The following is a 21,429-nucleotide window of genomic DNA, read 5'->3' as shown; positions in this document are numbered from 1 at the left end:
TTTCCTAATAGTTCTTTGTAACAATAGAAAACTTGACTGAGTTATGACCATCAGTAGGTGGATACATCAAGTGTGGTATCCTTAATAAAAATGAAAGATTACATCATAGTAAAAATAAACTACTGCCACCAATGCCCTTGGGTCCAATCCTCAGTATTGGTGGTTTAAAAAAAAAAAGGAAAAACGTTAACGGTTATGAAAAACTATAATGAACAAGAGAACGACGACAAATTCATGGACGGAGTTTACTCTCTAGGAAGAAAGCAGGAAAATGGTGGGTGGAGAAGGTGGAGGCAGATAGTGGTAGCAACCTATTCTTTTGATTGTGGGATCAATAATGTTTTATTTTTAACCTAGGTTTTGTGTATGTGTTTGCTATCTTTTTGACCATATATTTGTTTTACATTTTTTCAACATATGACAGTGTACCATAAACTATAAAAAAGATTACAGCAGGTACTCAAGCTGTAACTTTAAAAATTTTTTAAACTAGGCACTGAGGGAAAAAAAAAAAAAAAAGCTGGGGCTGTAGTTCAGTGTCCCTGGGTTCAATTCACATTATCGAAAAAACAAAAACCTCGAACAAAACAAAAACTATTTTCTCATGCTTATTTAACAGCTATAAAACAATTGTCCTGGTAGCCATACATTATTTTACTTAAATAATTCCACATAATTAACTCAGTCACAGGCTTTAATTTGTCTCACTTGGAGTACAGAATGGTGGTTGCAATATTTTTCCCATATTAATCTGCTCAGGTTGCCATAAAGATACTACAAATTGGGTAGCTTAAACAGATTTTATTCTCTCAAAGTTCTGGGGCTTGAAGTCTAAGATCAAGGTGCCACCACAACTGATTTCTGGAATGGGATCTCCTCCTGACTTGCAACAACCACCTTCTCACTGTGTTGATACATGGCAGAAAATAATTTTCTGATGCCTCTTCTCAAAAGGACACTAATCCTGTTAGACAAAGGTCCTATCCCTTATGCCCACATTTAACTTTAGTTACTTCCTTAGAGGTCACAGGTCCAAATATCACCCACAGTAAGGGTTATAACTTCAATGTATGAATTTTGGAGGTGTACAAAGTATTTAGACTATAACACTTTCCTAATTCAAGATTATTACTTTCCTTTGATTATCAACATCCTGGATATGCAAACAGGTATCTCACCCCAATGAGACAATGTTTACCTGGAAAGAAACTTATTATCTCAGGCAACAACAAAAGAGGAAGCTCAGGAAGAAATGCATTCCTGTGAGAATGAAAGTCAAGGACCAAGTCCAGTGGACAGGAAAACTGAAAGCTAATTTCATACCTCAGGCTTCACAGTTTTATAAGAAACATAACTAAGTTCCTAACTGCTTTAGGGCATATAGAAGGAACAGGAATGGAGTGGAAAAGAAACACATTATTCCTAAATGTCCACATTTCCTTACAGTTGTAAACTATAGAATGCATTTTTCAGTAATCAGGATTATAGACTAGCACACATAAAGTCTTAAACCATAAGGTAAAAAGGCCTATGGCAGGGGATGTGGCTCAGAGGTAGAGCACTTGCTTGATTTGCATGCACGAGGACCTGGGTTAGATCCTGAGCACTAAAACACCACCAAAAAGAAAAAAAATATATAATGGCATAGATGGACTTTAGGTAAATCACTTTATCCTCTTCTCAATTTCTTCACTTGTTAATTAAAAGATAAATGAGCTCTTATAACCTAGTGTGAAAGCCTAAACAACTTGTAAATGTTTTATATGTGTCAATGTATATATGTGCATCTACTACTGATGTGTTTATGAAACACCTACACAAACACGTCTTCTGATGTTAAAAATACAAATCTACTAATGGAAGAAAATGTAAGAAATAAATTATAACCAACTAACCTCCTTCTGTTGCGTGCAGGTGTGTTGCATCGTTCCCCTGAGAAGTGATGTTGGCTTGGTCGAACTGAAGGGGGCTGCCTATTTGATGTCATCTCCCATGGTCGCATTGGTGGTGAGGGAGCTGGTGATGCTGATGTATAATCAAAGACTGAATGAGAGAGGCGCTGTCTCTTAGGACTTGGACTATCTTCACTCTGCCAATGCAACAAAATCAATCAACTGAATAAGGTCTTTCAAGGATTTCATAATACTGTAAATGCATAGATATTTAAATATATTTACCCTAAAAATGTAAAGGAGGATACACATGCATTATCAATCTAAATGTAAAACCTAATGAAAATGCTACTGTGAATGTAGAAAGAAGGGAGATGTACAACAAATATTATCAAATGAAAAATGAATTGTTTTTAAAAATTCATGATAAAATGTCAGGTAACAAAATAAAGGCATATGATAATACAAAAAGTTTTAATACAGTACTTGACCTTCTCTTGAAAATCCTAATCCACTTGAGAAATTCTACCATGCTCTTTGCCAGTTACCAGTTAATCATTTAACCATCAATCGACAGCTGAGTTTGGTTTTGGTTTAGGATGCCCCCACCACCTCATAGGCCCTCAACTTGATTCTAAATACTACTAGTACTTTCTCTCTCAATCTGTTTAGACTATTATACTTATTTTTTAAAAAATGATTACATAGATAAAGTAACACTTATATGAAACAGTCAATTCATCTAGATCATCATTTCTTAATTAGAATGTCACAGCACTTTGGGAGTAATGTCATTTTCAAGGGTCACAGTAGAGCTTACCACCTATAAAAATGATACGATCATTTAATTGCATTTCTAACTCTCCAGGATTCTCCCCATCCAATTTGATTTCCCAAATGAGTCTTAACAAAAAGTGCCAAAATTACAAATTAGCTGAAAATCTGACAGGGCTACATGTTTTCTAACAGATTTATTTCCAATCTACTCCTACAAGTTCTAATTATTTAAGTATTAGGGTACAAATTTTGATTGCAAAAAAAAAAAAAAAAAAAAAAAAGATACCTGCTACACACACAAATGTCATATTGAAACATTACCAAAAAGAGAACATAGAGCTACCTATTACACAATGTTAGATTTTTTTTAAAGGACAAACATAAAACTGATTGCTTTCTTTAAATTGGGAGGAATGAGAAGCAAATTGCCAAATGGTTATATTTTATCATTTCAAATTATTAATCAGAGATATTCCATAAGCCATGCCTTCTATACTTAATGTTATAATTATCATAATTGAAATAGAAAATAGTTCAGAACCATTCAAGAGCATGCTTTATAGGTCATCCTACTGACTTAACTTATTCTCTTAATGATACTATAAAACATATGCCTGTTTTTACCTTTGATTTTAATTTTTTAGAAGTTCCTATGTTCTGATAACCTCAGAATTTAAAAAATGATAAACACCTATTAAAACTTGAAATATTTTGAATTTTTTTTTTTTTTTAAAAGAACAGAGCACAATTAAGACCTGAAAAACTCATTAAAGAACTAGTCGTGGGCACCAGAAATAAGCTGTCTCCACAGATGGTTAAAAAAGGGAGGCAGGGGGGCCTGGGGTTGTGGCTCAGTGGTGGAGTGCTTACCTAGCATGTGTGAGGCACTGGGTTCAATTCTCAGCACCACATATAAATAAATAAATAAAGATCCACTGACAACTAAAAAACAAATTTTTTTTGAAAAAAAATCAGTGTTATTCTTTCAGTATTGGGGGTTAAATCCAGGGGCACTTAACCACTGAGCCATATTCCCAGTCCAACACTGACTTTTTAAAGTAAAAAAGGTTAGTAATTAATTATGATCACCAACCTTCATATATATATCACCCTGCACATACTTCAGTACAAAGCCTGATGCACGCTAAGACATGGGATTTTAATTCTACAAATTCATGCATTCAACCTCATTCAAGATGGAGGTTGATGTTACAGACGAACATGATAAAGGTCAAATGAAGAGAAAGAACTTGGGCTATGAAGTTTCACATATTTTCAGCATATTATGTTCAAACTGTGGGTTAACAAATTCTTACTTTATAGCAAATGCAACACTTTTAATAAGAGAGGAAAAGGAAAGGTGGCTGAGAAAAGCTCTCCTCTTTGTGCTCTGATGATTTCATATAAAGAAAGAAGAGACAAATGGGAAGTGAAGGGAGGTGAGCTATTTATTCATTAGTTCTCTGGTAAGTTTTAGTGTTTTTACTCAAATAAGAAACCAGAATGGATAAAAACAGGGAAAAATTAAAAAGTTGTACTATATACAATGTGGTTTCATCACATCCCTCATCAATTCTAGTGCTTAAGGAACGCTTAAAAACATACTGTTTTCAGAAAAGGGAAGTGGAGTAAACTACAAAAATTTTTTTAAATACACCGGAAGAAACGAAGGATGCTAAAAATACTCTAAGGTAAAATAACACTGAATCTAGAATTTTAAACTCCAAATTAGTAATCTTGTGAGGACAAAACAAGACCTTGCCAGACGTATTAAGACTATTAAGATTTAAAGTTGATTCTTGTACATGAGAAAATATTATGTATTTTATGTATATGCTTGCTTACTTTCTCTCTCATATTTGAAAGAGATACATGATCCAATGAAAGATAAAACCCAAAAGTGCAATGAAAAGAAATCTCAAGAATGGCAATGCAGCAAGTCTGAAAAATAATCATTCCAAATTAAAACAAGAAGTCAGGTGGCTCTAAGAAAAATGACCTGAATTAAATGAATAAAAAACCATATGATTATGAACATGGAAGTAGTAGTAAGATTTAAGCAAATGGCTCCTGTCATAAAAGATAAAAGGCAATTAGATTCCAGCAAAATAAAGGAAATCAACTCCATCTGATCTTGTCATCTAGAGCATTCTTTGAGTGGAATAGGTAGAATAGTAAGATTACATTTCCTTCTCCATGGGTAAAACATATTCTTGGTTCTACGATGAGTAAAAGTACTGACACACCTAACACTATGAAGAATGTTTACTGTTTTCAATAATTAAAATTGACCTAGGACAAGGCACGAAAGATCACGGCTATACTTCCTGAAAAGAGTCTGACACCTTGTAAACTTTGATAATAACTCTATAAAGACTTCTATTGTGACAAAATCAGATTAAATATAAAAATCATGATATAAAGGTCTAAAGACAGAAGATAAGGCATCACTGAGATCCTTGCAAGAAGTTAAAACTTCCAAAGTCATACACTTAAAATAACAGGAAAAGTCATCCCACTAGCATAGTCAGCAAGGAAACATACCTGCTCTGTCTGAACTTCAAGTGAAGGATGGATTTCTCTCTCAAGAATTTAAACCCAGGTTCACTCCTCACGTTAGATTTGAAGTCCAAATTTACCTATTCATACTGTCTGTGAACCTTTCAGCTTAGAAATTAAATAAAAACTTATCCTTAGCCATGCTACTACTTATTGTAACTTTTTTTTTTATTCACTGTACACAAATGAGGTACAACTTTTCATTTCTCTGGTTGTACTCGATGTAGAGTCACACCATTTGTATAATCATACATGTACTTGAATAATGTGTTTGTCTCATTCCATTATCTTTCCTTCCCCCAGCCCCCTCCCACATAATCCAACATTGCTCCATTCTTCCCTTACCCCTCCCCACTTCAACTCTTGATAGAAGTAAACACAAAGTTTAATATGGAGGATACTCCTATTACATAAGACAATAGTTTTTTTGGAGGGGAGGGTACTGGGGATTGAACTTAGGAGCACTCAACAACTAAGTCACATCCCCAGCCCTATTTTGTTTTTTATTTAGAGACGGTATCTCAATGAGTTGCTTAACGCTTCACTAAGTTGTTGAGGCTGGCTTTGAACTCGAGATCCTCCTGCCTCAGCCACCCAAGGCTCTGGGATTACAGGCATGCGACATCATGTCCAGCAAGATAATAGTGCTAATACTTCTTCATGTCTTGGAAACACTGGATTGCTGGCCACACTCCCCAGTCTCTATCTACATCACAAGGTCTGGGACTGGCTCCCCAAAACTGGTGCTTCTAATATGATCCCAGGTGATGCCTGATCCTGCTGATATGAGATCAAACTTTGACAACTACTGAACTAAGAGAGAAGGGGACTCTCTTAGAAAAAGTGCAGATCCTGATAAATTACTATAAAAGATGTTTTGAAGTCTCAGGGAGAGTAATTCTTTTCTCTCATTGATTCTATGCCAGTGGACTGACTTTTCAAACTACCAGATGTTGACAATTTAAAATTCATATGATACAGGCTCAAATCAGGTACAAGTACTGTCCCTATTGGTAGTGAATACTGTACAGAACACTGGTATGGATTAAAAAGGAAGATATGTAGGATTTACACTTAGCATTAAGTGTCTGATAAAATGAATATAGGATTATACCTCTATTACTACCAAACCATTTTCTAACCAAAACATTTTTACAAGTGAAAACAACCCCGGAGGCAAGCATTAAGAATGTACTCCATGATTCCAGAAAAGTCAGATATCATTGAATAAATAAAGAAAAATAATTTTTATATACGTGTCTTAGGTAAAACTATCAAAGAGTCTTGGAAATAACAGAAGATGCTTTGTCAGACAAACTTTCCCCAAAATGGAAACAGGTTCCAAGTTCTAACTAAGCCAGTGACTAAAATGTGCCTCTAATTTTAGCAATCATCATTAAGTCCCAAGATTTCCTTCTCAAAGGAGCAGCAAATATGTATGTGTACTCGATGTCCTCTACTAACCTAGTCCTCTCTTCCTTCATCATTTAGTAGGGCTACCTTTCACCTTAGACATACAAGAAAGCACAGAATGATCAAAAAGTCCCCAATTTTTCTTTTAACTCCCAGATTTCTCAAGCCATAACTATCTTTAACAAAACATGAAGTTTTTCATTCTACAACAAAGCGGACAGGAGGACAACATTTAACTACATATGACCCAGGGAGAACAAACTCTCACAGAATTTTGTCCATCTTAAATAATAATACTTAGTATAATCAATTTGCTAGTAAAGTAAAAACCAAGACAGATTCCTTTTTGTTTTGCAATGGAAGGATATAAGGGCAAGTATGAAATTTTGTTTAGATCATACAATGTAGTTTACAAAAGTATAACTGCAATCACATTTAACTTCCCACAGCTAAAGTTTTCATTTTAAGCTACATTCAGATACACATAAAATTGTTTCTCTGAAAGATAATTTGGTAAATATACATCCCTTCAACTATATAATGTACACAGTTCTTTTTCACATGACTCTCATTTTTTGATGTACAGCTCATAATCCTGAATTCAAAAACTTTACTATAAAATTCAACCTCTCAACTAAATAAACAATACATCCTCACAGAATGATATGGTCCAAGTCTGTGTTTTTTCATGAAAGCTCAAAGAAATTAGGTTTTATGTGCAATAGGGCTTAGAAAGGGACTTTGGTGACACACTAGTGATATGATATACTCCAACTCCATCAGAATGAAAAGGATTCAACATTGTGTGAAAATATTGTGTCACTATCATTGGCTATATCAGAACCCATAAGCTTTATATATAAAGTAAAACTTCCTAAGATCTAGAGAGGTCTTCATGGCTAGATTTTGATCAGCACAATTAGTGAGTGATGTTATGTCCTACATTTTCCCCAATTTTTAGTTACACAAAACACCACTGATTCATAAAAACTCATTCAATTTGATGCTACAGTTGTGTTGTTTTCAATCAGTATATTTTAGTTCCAGTACTAGATCTAATCATCATTTATCTGTAACTAATATTTTAAGCTATGAACACAGATCAATAGTTAAATTAAAAATCTAAATAATAAACACGAAACCAGTGAAAAAGGAAAAGATACCAAGAATTACCTAAAACTAAGATTCTTTGATAGCCAGATATAGTGATGTACACCTGTGATCACAGTGGCACAGGAGGCCAAGGCCAGAGGATCACAAAGTTTTAGGTGAGCCTTAGCAACTTAGCAAGGCTCTAAGCAACTTAGGGAGACCCTATCTCAAAATAAAACAAAACAGGTTGAGGATGAAGCTCAGTGGTAAAGTGTCCCTAGGTTCAATCCCCAGTACCCTTAAAAAGAGAGAGACAACAGTAAGGATCTAGGGGAAGATCAATACCTTCTTTCTCCTCTATGACTGCTCTACTTATGAGCCATATATGCAAACACGCGCTTGCAGTGTGTGTGTGTGTGTGTGTGTGTGTGTGTGTGTGTGTGTGTTGGGGGTGGGGGGTGGGATCAATAATGCCCCTAGAAAAGATACAGGGCTTTTCTCCTCTGAAAAGAGAGAAGTCTTATCTAAAATAAGGAAGTACAGAGGGTGCTTTAAGAAAAAAATTAAGAGATAGGTAAATAAATTTAAAATGAAGTACTCAAAAGGGAAGGAAAAGTAGAAAGAGTTGGAAGGGAAGGTACCTTGGGAAAAGCTAAGGAAAAGAAAGCATAACACATTAAGGGAATAACTTTGTGAGGATAGGAGATGGCTAGGTAGGTTTTCCTTGTCAAGTGACCAAGTTTTGTAGGAAGAAAAGCATAGCTGGAACTGACCAATAACACCCAATTTTGGTATCAAATTAGCTGAGTTATCAGTATTTCAAAGGATTGTAAGAAAGATCTATTTTGTTTTATGCAGCTCGGTGGAACATATGTCTAGCGTGTATGAGGTTCTGTATTCAATCACCAACACCAAAACCAAAAAAACAACAAAACAAAACCCCAAATGCAGTTAGGCTCTAACATTACTGTTTCATTTTTAAAACATGGGTTTAAATCTATTGCACTTGGCAGCTATCTATCTCTTAAGTTTAAGGTTAATGTTGAGTGAATGCCTGAAGACTCAAATGGAATATGGAGAACACAGAAAATATAAAAGAACTGTTATTGCTAGCAGTAGTAAGGGTATTTATTAAGTCAATTTCTTAGCTATCCATCACGTACTAAATACCAAGCTACAGCAGACTAACACTATAATCAAAATCACAGTCAATATGCCATTCAATTCAACAGACAATTGTCTCTTAATATAGACCACACAGTTTGTAGAAATACCCATTGATATCTAATGTAGTATAACATAGCAGACAAGATGTAGCTAAAGTTGAATTTGAGCTTGCTCTGTCAATAATTGGATTTAACGACATCTCAGTAAGTTTGTTTTTGTTTTTGGTTCTGGGTATTTAACCCAGGGGTACTTTACCACTGAGCCATATCCTCAGTCCTTTTTATTTTGAGACAGGTCTAAGTTGCTGAGGCTGGTCTTGATCTTGCACCCTCCTGTCTCCCAGTCATTGGGATCACAGGCACACACCACAGCACCACCCAGTTTCAAGAAGCTTTTTAAAGTCTATTTCCTAATCTAGTGTTAGATGACTAGTTTGAGAGTCAAACAAAATTGACTTAATATTTGCACAGACCCTGGTACAAATTTCAACAAAGAATATCAGACTGAACACAGCTTCAGTTTCATATGTTTAAGGTAATGTGTCATAAACATATCCTTTTCAAATCAGTTCCAGGTTTCAGCCTGTTACTCCACACAAACAGAAAATGAGTTGCCTTTCTCCAAGTCCCAGTGTTGGTTATCAAATACCTTACTACCTCAGGTACAAATATATGCCTTATCCCACAAGCCTACCATCCAGAAGCAATTGTATAATTTGATTTCTTTCTGGTAAAACTGCAAGACTAACTTCCGTTACTGAAATGTGACTCTCTAGGAGGATGGTCTGAAAGTTTAGTAGCAGGGATTTATGTTTTAGCAGATCTCAGTAATTTCACTAATAATCTAAAAAGATGATTTTATTCTTTTTACATCTTAACTTTTCTTGTTTTTTTTTTTTTTTTTTTTTGGCAGCACTGGGGAATGAACCCAGGGACACTACCTCTGAGCTATACCCTAAGTCCTTTTAATTTCATTTTGAGACAAGGTTTTGCTACACATTGCCTAAGCTAGTCTCAAATTTGCAATCTTTCTGCCTCTGCCTTCTGAGTCTGAAATTATAGGCATCAACCACTATATCCATCTTATAAGTCTTCATCTTATATTTTTTAAAAATTTAAAATTGTAACTAACGTATAGGAACTAAAAGACACCGAAGCCAAATAGTCATGTTTTACTCTCAGAAATATATATTACTAGAAACTCTGGGCATTAAGCAAATGAATAAATGATGGCTTTTAAAAGTATTTTGTATGCTTTCATTTTACATTTCCCACACACTTCACACATTCTGTATCTTCTACTTTCCTAACAAAACGTATTAGGTCAAGTGATTAAGACTAAGATTGAAAAACAAGACTATTACATTATTAAATTAACAGTATCTCAAGAGAAGACAAACATTTTTCAGAAAAAGTGGTTACAAGTTATATTGAAGAAGTCCTCTAAGAAGAATTATTTATTCCCACATACAACAGAAAATAAGAAGAAGATAGTAAGAATTGTTTTAAGTCTTCCTAGAAACAACCAAGAATGTATCTGTGAATTTCAGCCCTGTGTAGGGAAAGGGTAAATATATAAGAACCTGGAAGAAAGCTTTGAAGTGAGCATCCTCTTGAACGGTAGTGTTCTGATCACTTGGGAGGAGAGGGAACAGGCTCTGAAGTCTCACCCTTTCACAAATCACCTTGTTAGGATGGCCAGGTAGAGGTGCTGAATTGGCCCCGGGAGATATCTGGGAAAAAGAGGGAGAAGAAAAGGATAGTTCACGGCTAGCTGCACCAACATGGAGAATCAAGCCTATGAAGGACAGTGGATTTTCTAGTATTTGATGATTCTGTTAGCAGAGACAGGAAAAAAAAAATTTTTAATTATCTTTAAACATCAAAACGTAAGGATGGCAAAGGTTGCCTCCGTCAATAGATCTCTTTACAAAAATTTTGAGGCAAAACAGCATGGCTCAAGAATACGAAATCCTTCTCGTTTCCTAAATACTTAAGGGTACCTTTTCTATTGGTGTTAATTCTGAAATCCTAAAGGTCAGATTTCATGTAATGAAAACTTGAGGTGGTATCACATATTTTAAGTAAAGAATGCTGAGTGTGCGCCTAGGCTAACAATTTTTGTCCCCTCATTCTACTTTTAGTTAACTTTCCAAATGATAAGATATTTGACAATATTCATGGTAAAACTTTTATAGCTATCATACATATGACTATATACCCTTTGATATAAAGCAACCTTATTTAAATGGAAATCTTTGCTCTTCTATACACAAGCCTAGAGAATTTCTTAAGGAATAAAGGACAAGATCATAAGCCCCAAAATAAATAACAACTTCTTTTAAATGCTTGGCCTGTGGTGGTACACACCTGTAATCCCAGCTATCTGGGAGGCTGAGGCAAGAGAATTGCAAGTTTGAGGTCAGACTGGGCAAATTAGTGAGACCCTATCTAAATAAATGAATAAATTAATAAATGAATGAATGAAAGAATGAATGAATAAATAAAAATAAAAGAAGTGGGGGTTAACTCTGGTAAGCACCCCTGGGTTCAATCTACTAACTCATTTAAATATGTTTAATCTACAGCATTTTAAAAACCATGCACATCACCTGTTCTACTTTACTGGGAAAGTGAAATTCTCCTCAGTGGTTCAGGTTTACATACTTGTTTGTTTCTACACTAAATATCATGTGCTTTAACACTGTCTTGTGTTTAAGAGTTGCATGCCTCATTTATTCATCTGGTCTTACATTAAAGTCTCTATTTGGTGACAGACACTAGATTAGAAAGAAAGGCATGGTTTCCTACCACTGAGACGTATGTTACAAAAGTAAAAGAGTTGGGGATACAGCTCAGTAGTAGAGCACTTGTCTAGTATGAGCAAGGCCCTGGGTTCAATCCCTTGTACTGCAAAATAAAAAGAAAAATGAAACAAAAGTATATCATTTATAGTGTAAGTACTTTAATAATAGTACATGCTACAGATTAGGACATTTGGCAAAAGACAGTAGTGGACTCAGGAAATTGCAAAATGTTCAGTATGGCTGGAGAGTAAGGAAGAAGTTGGAGAAGGCAGGCAGTAGAATGTTCATATATTAATATCCCTGCTGTAATAACTTTCCTTAGTTCTTTTATAACCTTTTTTCTTACTTGCCATGAGCCTGGTAAACATTAACCAAGCCCACTGATACAAGTAAAAATACTTTCAAAGACATTCCTATGAATAAAAGCAAAACACAAGGGCAGGTATCTTACTTAGATTTTGTTAATTTGCTACACAACAAGTTTTGGACATAAGCTAAAGTTTATTTTTGTACTACAAACATGAATCTGCTAATATTCTTTACCACTATAAAATACACATCACTGAATCAAGGAATATTTTCTTATTGCCTCCCACAAGCCAAAGAGTTATAAGAAAGATGTGAAGATAAAACATGAATCCTACCTTCAATAAGCTTATTCTAATTAAGAAACAAAACAGGTGCAAGCAGTCAACTATAGTATAATATTTAAATGCTATGAAACAGGCAACTATAGAACAGAGAAGACCCAGGTTGATCTGAGGGTAAGAGTAATAAGAAAAGATTTCCTAGAAAGAGGTTGTATTTCACAATTCCTGGTTCCTCACTCAACCTAAGGAATGCTTTTACATTTTAAAGCAACTTTCTCTTAAAATGTTCATTTCCTTTATGCAGATTTAATAATCTTTCTGCAATCCTCTAATGCTTTTAATTTGCATGTTAAGTAACGTTTGTAGTTGCTTTAATAAGGTTATTTGCCTTCAACAACCATGCCCAAAGAGTCTTACAAACTGCTAGTACAAGCAGCTGTTTGGGAAAACAGAAATGAGGGGTCAGGTTTCCTCTCCTCCATTATTTGCTCCTCTGAAAATTTAAGATTTAAATTATATTTTAAATATTTTGTATTAAAAAAATATAAAAGAACCAAAAAAACTAGCAAACCTGGCTCCTATGGTCTTAATATTTTCAAGCATATCCTCTGCTACTCAAAATTAGCCTCCTTTGGTCAGAAGCTTCAACTGTCTATAAAAAGGGAGGACTAACAATACAGTGGAAGAAAGCTATATTCAAATCCTGTAGTTAAAGTAAGTATAGGACAAAACCATAGATGGGCTTGATTAACCCCCCCCCACACACAGATAAAATGACACACAGAACATTTTGTTTATATATATATGATATGTGGCGGGCAAAATACTTAGCTAAGGTGTCCCCCCAAGGTTTCTACTTCAGATATATAACCCCTTTATCATATGTATGGACAAGACTGTGAATAGGACAGGTTTTATATGCCAAAATGGGAGATTTTCAGATGTAATCAAGATTCAAACTCGGTCAATTTTAAGTTGATCAGGAGGGAGATATGCCGGCTGAGCCTGACTTCATCAGAGAAAAATTCTTAAAAGAAAAGGAACTGAGCCACTCTTGAATGTGAAGAGGGTCTCCTGCGGACCCTTCAAATCAAGCTGTTGCACTGTGAGAAGGGATACAAAGAAGGCAATATGGTAGGGACCTGACAGCGGCCTCTAGAAGCTAGACGGGTTACCAGCTGACAGCCAACATCACAATGCTGGGTGTCCTAAAATCACAAGAACCCCATCAGTGAGCATGAAAGAGTACACCAAGTCTCTGATGAAACCACAGCTCCAGCCAGGTAAAACCCAGAGCAGGGGGCCAAGCAGATAACTAATACCAAGACTCCTGATAAACGGAAATTGTGATATTATAGATTTTATATTTTAAATTTGTGGTAATATTACAAATCATATAAAATTTACACAATGTGTATATAAAACTAGAATAAAAATTTCTGTTCCAAACTCAAAGGAAGTTTCTCCAGAATTTAATTAAGATTAAATTAAAGGCATTTTAAATTTAAGTAGTTCAGCTGTTTTTAAAACTTCAATTTGGCTGGGGAGTTGTGCTGCACACATGTAACCCCAGCACCTCGGGAGGTAGAGGCAGAAAGATCATAAGTTCAAGACCAGCCTGAGCAACTCAGTGAGACTCTGTCTAAAAATATAAAGGGCTGAGGTGTGGCTCAGTGGCAGAGAACTTCTAGGTTCCATGCCCAGTACCACAAAAACAAACAAATCTCAATCTGGTAATGGTTAACTTCATGCAAGGAATTGAACTGGGCTCTCTAATATTTATACACTGCATATTAGATTTAACTGACTTGCTTAAAGCAATATAACTCTGAAAAAACAAAACTATATAATTTGAACCCAAGTCCATCAGACATTAAGGTTCATACTCAATGCACTAAACCACTTTGTAGTTCAAACTTTACAAGTAACATTCTTTTTTATAATCTTTTTTGGTTAGTAACAATTATTCCACAGGCCTATTTAAAAATACTAAGTATGTTTGCTTGTAAACTGTTTTAGATAACTTTTCACTAATTCTTCCTCAGTTAAAATTAGTAAGGTATTAAAATACACTTGGAGACTGATAACACTAGTCTTTATTGTCTAGCCTGGGAACTGTTGAGCATTACAAAGATTTGGTTAACTTCGACCTATTCTCAGGATGCAACCTGTACTTGCAAAGCCTTGCCATGGAAACATACCTGAGAGGGGATTAAAACCCAGGGTCTTGGGCAGGCTAGGCAAGCACTCAACCAACTGAGCTATATCCCCAGCCCACAGTGGAACCTTTTAAGCACCAATATTTTGTTATTTTATGACATCTTTTGTTTAATGTTACCTTTCTGTTTTAGTACCCCTAATATAACCAACAATTTAATCTTTCTCTTGGAGAGTTCAGTAATTATTATCAGTTAATGTGCTAAAAATGACAGAAATTAGGAGACATTGTCCAGAACATGTTTCTTCTAAAACTGCTTCTGATCACAGTTTTCATATTTATTCATTTACATTTTTCGCATAAAGGTGAGGCACAGGATTTGCAAGTACATGGCCCCTAGGGCAGTATTAAATAAGCACTTTCTACAGAACAACTTGCTCAAAGGCCTAAACTGCCTTCTCCAAACTAGCCATATTACTCTGCAGAAGAAAAACAAAACAAAACAAAACTGTTCCCTGTTACTAGCAGTGTATGGGCTGGTCAAAAGCACTCAATCATAGCCTAATACAAAAAGGAAAAACATCAGATGCTGCTACCAAGTCCTTAATTCTCTAGATTCAAGTCTTGGCATCTATAAAATGAAATCAAATTCAACTTGTCTAAATTTCCAAATATTCTCATGCTTCCATGATGGCAAATGTTAAACTCTTGGGAAGCAGTTTGGCAGATAGTATGAACAGTTTAATAAGAATACCTATAATCTGCATCTGCAATCTTTAATCTGACAAATTCTGTTATACTCCAAACTAAGGAAAAAGCAACATGAACAAATATGTTCATCACAACACAATAATACCAGCAATTTAAAGTAAGCTAAATGGTTTTTGTTCTGTTTTGGTACTAGGGATTAAACCAAGGAGCATTTAGCCACTGAGTCACATTCCCAGCCCTTCTTGTATTTTGAGACAGGATCTCACTTGCTAAGTTGCTGAGGCTGACTTTCAACTTGCGATCCTCCTGCCTCAGCCTCGCCAGCTGCTGGGATTACAGGCATGCACCTCTGTGCCCAGCAAGCTTAATGTTTGATAAATATTTGTTAAGTAAAATTATAGTGCACCAGCTTGGTGAAATATTACATAGCCATTAAAAATACATAATGCTATTACATAAGGGAGGAATAAAATCATGTCAATGTTATGATTAAAATTGGGGTTAAATTCCTGAAATCTCATAAATCCCAAAAAACCAATAACTCACTCTAAAGATTAAAGGGTAGGGGCTGGGGTTGTGGCTCAGTGGTAGAGCGTTTGCCTAGCATGTATGAGGCACTGGATTCAATTCTTAGAACTGAATATAAATAAAGGTTCAACCACAACTAAAATATATGTGTGTATGTGTATACATACACACACCCCCCCCCCAAAAGATTAAAGGGTAGTCAACAATGAGGTGACTTGAGCATAACCTCACAAAAGCATACCAAGTCTCCATATCATGTTCAGCATATCACTTCCATCTAAAAGAGTATGTCAAGGTCCTGGGTTCAATCCCCAGCACCGCAAGAAAAATAAAATAAAATAAATAAAAGAGTATGTTAAGTAAAGCAGGAACTCAACTATTTGTTCAAAGAATAATCTTCCATGCTTGAGATATGGCTCTCCGTTGGTAGACTGCTTGCCTTGTATGCACAAGGCCCTGGGTTCAATTCCCCAGCACCACACACACACAAAACAAAAAAGAAAAAAGGGAATAATCTTCCAAAGTAACCAAATGATAACATAGCCTTCTTTCTTATATATTTTTATCAGTTTTTTTATGAGTCTGGTTATAATAAGACAAGCTAAAAGGTGTGATCAGGAAAGGGGAAGAGAGCCATTCACTCACCTACAGATCACCACTCAAGTCAGTGATTGTGTTGGGAAGAGTGGTGCCTAAGTTGCAAAAGGCCCAGGCCTGGGCTTAATCCCCAGTATGGAGAAACAAAAATAACAAGTCAGTTGTTGTCTACTAAGTTCACCTACTGAGGATAAATCATTGAAATACTCATTTGTACTGTGCCCCCTTGCTGGGACATTTCCCCCTACCATTTTGAGAAAGAATTCAGATCTCACTGATGCCTTGCCTTTGGGGACAGTTCTATCACTGGGTCTAAAGCAAAAATTTCTTTAGCTTTTGTATTTTGGAAGCAGAATTATCCAAGAGGAGCAGGGAAAAGGACCTTGGAGCCAGCAATGGGTGCCGTCTGAAGTTAGGCAAAAGGTAGGCCTGGATGGATACAGGAATTCTGGGGGAATGATCAAAATGTTCTAAAAACTGGACTGTGTCCATGGCTGCACAACTCTGTAAAATTTAACAAAAGTCAATGAATTGAATGGGGCGCTGGCTAATGAAAATAGTTAAGTATCCCACCTCCTCACATTTCCACAGTCCAGAGTTTCATAAAATGGGGAGACATATGCAAGTAAGGAACATGAAAAGATTCAAGAGTTGGGAAAAATGAGACTGTATACATAAACCCTCTTCTTCATATTTGCTCCAAATTTATTTCTCATTAATTTACTAGAGTTCAAACATTTGCTTTACATCCTCTAGATTAACAATGTCTTCTAAGGTATTTAACATTTGCTGATGAATAAACTAGAACAGAACTACACCTTCCAAACTGATGTTTATAATCTATCTGTTCTCTAAACACAAAATAAGAAAAGTGAGCTATAGGTTACCACAGAAGAACAGAAATGAAAACATTGCTGACATTTGATATGCGAACTTAGCAGGAAACTAGAAAATTAGAAAAGCAACCTAGATGCCATGCAACAATAAAAATTAATCAAGAATTATCTTCCCAACAAGATGAATTACAAAATGGTAGTGGCTAGTCAAAATTAGGGGTAGCATGAAACAGAAATAGATGAAATAAACTGGAAGACAGATAATCTTTTTTCTTTATACAGGTGATTGAACCCAGGGGCGCTTAACCACTGAGCCACAACCCAAGCCTTTTTTATTTTGAGACAGTCTCCCTTAAGTTGCTTAGGGCTTCACTAAGTGGTCGAGGCTGGCCTTGAACTTGTTATCCTCCTGCTTCAGGTTCCCGAGCTACTGGGATTATACGCATGTGCCACCCTGCCCTGCTAAGACAGATAATTTTGACTAGGCCTTTCCATACTGACCAAGTAACTGATCATTTCAGCTATTTTTATCTTTATTTCTCACTCACATTTTTCACACAGCCTAAGAAAGAGTTTAAAAATGAGCAAAAAACAGGCAATAATCTTAATTAAAAGCATTATTTGCCGCTGTTGGCAAAGAGAAGACAATAGACCTACATTCTACATTATGATGCTAACAGCTTCAGTTATGTCAGAGTATGCCATTCTGTTTACTCTTCCTCAAGTCAGGTTGTTTTAGTAGAGAAAATTCTCAGTACCTACTTGCCAATTTAGTTTAGCTATAACAACAGCATGCGTATATAAATTTTAACACCTACAGAAACACAAACCACCTTTTAGAATCACAAAAGGCATCAGAGGTGGAGGAACCACAAGTTCAGTTCTTTCCTATTTTGGAGGACCTGAGGTCCACATGGCCAGTCCCTCACAGAACAAATTCGATTATAGTCTTTAAAGCCTCCAATTCTCTTAGAAATGAGTCTTCAGAGAAAACATAGGGATCAACTTTAAAGTAGACCCCTATAAATGTGTAGATTTATGACTAAGTTTTCAAAGTGTGAAATACATTACACCAGTACATTCATAAGCCAGGAACTCAGGTAAGAGATACCTAAACAAACACAACTCCTAGTTAAAATTTAAGTCAGAAATTTCATCTTTTGATATCAAGTGTTCCACCTTTCCATACCCGTTTTGACACCTACGTATTTGGTTTTCCACTGTTATTTCTATATAAGTTGCATTTCCTTCTTTAGACGGTGTTCCTGAAGACAATTTCATTTTGATTTCAACTATCCCGACACCGTGTGAGTGGATTTTGTTTAAAACCTAGTTACAAGGTCTGCTTGCTATTTAAAGGAGCTTATGGTAAACATGTTTACAACAACAGTACCTGCAGACAAAGCCAAATAGGATCTGGCAGGCTTGGAATTCTAAGATAATAAATGATTTTATGTATGAGCGTGTAAAAGTGTTGAACACATTTTACTTTTCTGTTAAAGCCACGGCTTAAGAAGAAAAAAATGGCAATTCATAAGATGTTAGCAATGATTACATTTAAGTGTTCACATCTATTTATGGTAGAAGAATCAGCATACTCAATTTTTACTTAATAACATCGTACATTTTTTTCAACACAAAATCTCCTCTTACACGGGGGGGAAAAAAAAAAAAACTTTATTCTCTTTGGCTCTCAACCTGAAAAACTCCCGTTTCAAAAACCAACCTCTCTCATTCTTCAGCCCTGAAAGGAAGAACTTCCATCCCCTGAGAACAAAACGCAGACTATCTGGAAACCCGCGGGGGCAGAAGGTCGCGAGAGGGGACCCCTGCGATCGGGTTCGGCGTTCTCCTGGGTGACATCATTACATCTGCGCCTCCGCAAAGAGGGAGGGAGCCAGAGAGCAGGGCCATCTGCCAAGCGGCAGAGGGCCGGCGCTCCCGCTGGCTGCGCTCGCACCGCCTCGCCGCCGCTGCGGGAACAAAGAGCGCTGGGGCTGTAGAGCCAAACCTCCTCCCGGCCGCCAAGAGCGGCCCCACAGGCTCCCATCGGCCCGCGGCCCGTCCCGCCCTTGCGCGGGAGCCAACGGCCGTAGCTGCCAGTACCTGTGAGGGGAGGCTCCGCCCTGCGGGGCTGCTCCCGCGGCTCCTCGCTGGGCCGCCGCCTCCTATTGTGATCGCTTGCCCAGCCAGCGGCCAGCTCGCCAGTTCCGCCGTCCCCGGGCCTCCTCACTCCCGGAACCCGGGCTCCGACTGAGGCGCTGTCACGGCGCTTCCTTCCTCCGGGCACCATCACACGGGCCGCGCCTAGAAACGACGGCTATACACCAAGTGCTGAGAGCCGGCTAACGCCTCGGAGGCCCCATTCTCTCCGCCCCGCGCCCCAACCGCCCGGGCTTCACCACCGCGCCGCACCGCTTGCACGAGGGGGGTCCTGCCCCGCCCCGCCGCACCCAGCCTCGGCCCTCGCGGACCCGGTCTCGCCGCGCGCCGGCGCAGTGCTCTCCGCTGCGCGCGCAGGCGACGCCCCTCGCCACTAGGCCGCAAGATGCGCGAGCACGCCCCCCCCCCGCGCCCCGCCTCGCCCCGCCCCCTCTCCCCTCCCGCACAAACCTAGCAAGCCCAGAGCCCGAGACAGCCTGAGCGCTCCGCCCCCTTCCCCCTCGGCTCTACTCGACGCGCCGAGCCCCCTTTGTTTCCACCCCGCGGGGGCGGGGCAGAACGCGTCTCAGCGCGCTCGGAAACAGTTCCGGCAACAGAACCTGGAGCGCAGTGCCACTGCGCAGCCCCGCCCCAGCCCGCCCCAGCCCGCCACACCGAGCTGCCGCTTCGCGCCGGTGCTGGGCAGTGCTTCCCAGTTATTTTCCTTCTCCATATGTTGTTACTGCTGCTCGGTATGTACCACTCCAAAACTCAACAATAATCTCACCTAATTCTCAAATATGTATTCTTGTGGACCAAGAGCGTGGAAATTTTTATTGATGTAGACGGAAGTATCTCGCAGTGGAGCAAGCAGGTTGGAACCCAACTAGTGGGTCAGGCCTGATAGTTATTCAAACCTTCATAAGGATGAAGACTTAAACAGGCTTGGCTCCTGATCATGTTCAAGATCCGAGAGAGAAAACTATTTATAAAAGCACAATAAATACAATGATAAAATTGTTAAATGGTGTGCTGTGGGGACGGAGGAATGGGGGAACGCATCACAGAAGACGTGGGCTTTTAAAAGCAGGAATTAGAGGATTCCTACAAGGATGGTGATTTTTTTGGAGGGGAGGGGAGGGGGATAACACCCAGGGGCGCTTGTGAGCCACCTCCCCAGCTTTTTTTTTTTTTTTTTTTTTTTTTCCCTGAGACAGGGTCTCGCTAAACTGCAGAGGTCGGCTTTGAACTTGGCGATCCTCCTGCCTTAGCCTTCCCAGCTGCTGGGATTACAGGCGGGTGCCACCACGCCCGGAGGATGGTGATCATATTTTAAAGGTGGTGAGGAAAAATTCGGGACCAGTCAAGCAAAGCACCAGAGCTCTAATTCTGTGCGTATAACTTAAACCTGGCTTCTACCCTCTCTGGACCTCAGCTGCCTCTCAGTAAGAAATGAGGGTACCAAACTAAACTGATGTTTCAAGACCCTCTAAACCTTGTACATTCTATTTTTGAATAATACGTTAAGGTAACTTGTGTACATTTGTCCGCCATATCACAATAGAGCACCAGGTCTGAAACCAAACCGCAGGTGCTTAGCAACTGCTGAATCAAAGTTCTGGCAACACTACTTCTAGGACAAAAGAAAGCTGAAATGAGCTAATGGGCCTCTATGGACATATTCCCCTCGCCGAGCCCTACACTCTTATTGTAGAGTTATCTAGCTGACTCTTCCCCGAAAGTCCTCTGCCAGTCTTTCAAAGCAGCCAGCTTGGAGATGACCTCCAAAAAAAAAAAAATTTTTTTTTTTTTTTTTCACTTGATGGCTCAGAGTTAAAGTCTCAATCACACCTTTAAAGTGCATCCAGTGTAATTCATTTCTAGCCTTTGGATTCCTCAACAATTCCCACTCCACTGTTGTGGATTTGCCTTGCATTACAGCTCTTCTATCAGAATCTCAGCTCTAAAAGAAAGTTTTCATACATAATGCAGACCACCCTGAAATACCTTTTCCTTCAAGCTTGGCTGCTGATGGGAAAAGGGAGAAGAAAATTGGGAAATGGAAGGTAAATTACCATTTAGGAACTGTCCAATTATAAAAGGTGGATTCCTCAAGTGCTCATCTCAGCAAATGTCTCTCACAGTTCTGAGTTCCTCACCC

The 21,429-nt window shown here is 38.0% G+C and overlaps 1 protein-coding gene across 8 annotated transcripts in view; it reads right to left on the bottom strand.

Moving 5' to 3' along the window:
* The window catches only part of Rnf38 (ring finger protein 38), a 119,610-nt gene that overhangs the window by 24,762 nt on the left and 73,419 nt on the right, over positions 1-21,429 (bottom strand). Inside the window, exons 1-3 of one of the 8 annotated variants that reach the window (XM_047524942.1) lie at positions 19,233-19,640; positions 10,483-10,632; positions 1,896-2,089 (exon numbers count right to left, since the gene is read on the bottom strand). In XM_047524942.1, coding sequence (XP_047380898.1) covers positions 1,896-2,002 — 107 coding nt within the window. In that variant the 5' untranslated portion in view covers positions 2,003-2,089; positions 10,483-10,632; positions 19,233-19,640. Of the gene's footprint in view, positions 1-1,895; positions 2,090-10,482; positions 10,633-19,232; positions 19,641-21,429 lie in introns of those variants that run through there. The other 7 variants (XM_047524944.1, XM_047524945.1, XM_047524938.1 and 4 more) reach the window with 7 other exon arrangements.

Source organism: Sciurus carolinensis, chromosome 14 (assembly GCF_902686445.1).
Source record: "Sciurus carolinensis chromosome 14, mSciCar1.2, whole genome shotgun sequence".
In the NCBI taxonomy this organism is placed as follows: Eukaryota; Metazoa; Chordata; class Mammalia; order Rodentia; family Sciuridae; genus Sciurus; species Sciurus carolinensis.
Note: the sequence above shows the minus strand (reverse complement) of the source record. Positions and strands in the feature narration are given on the sequence as shown.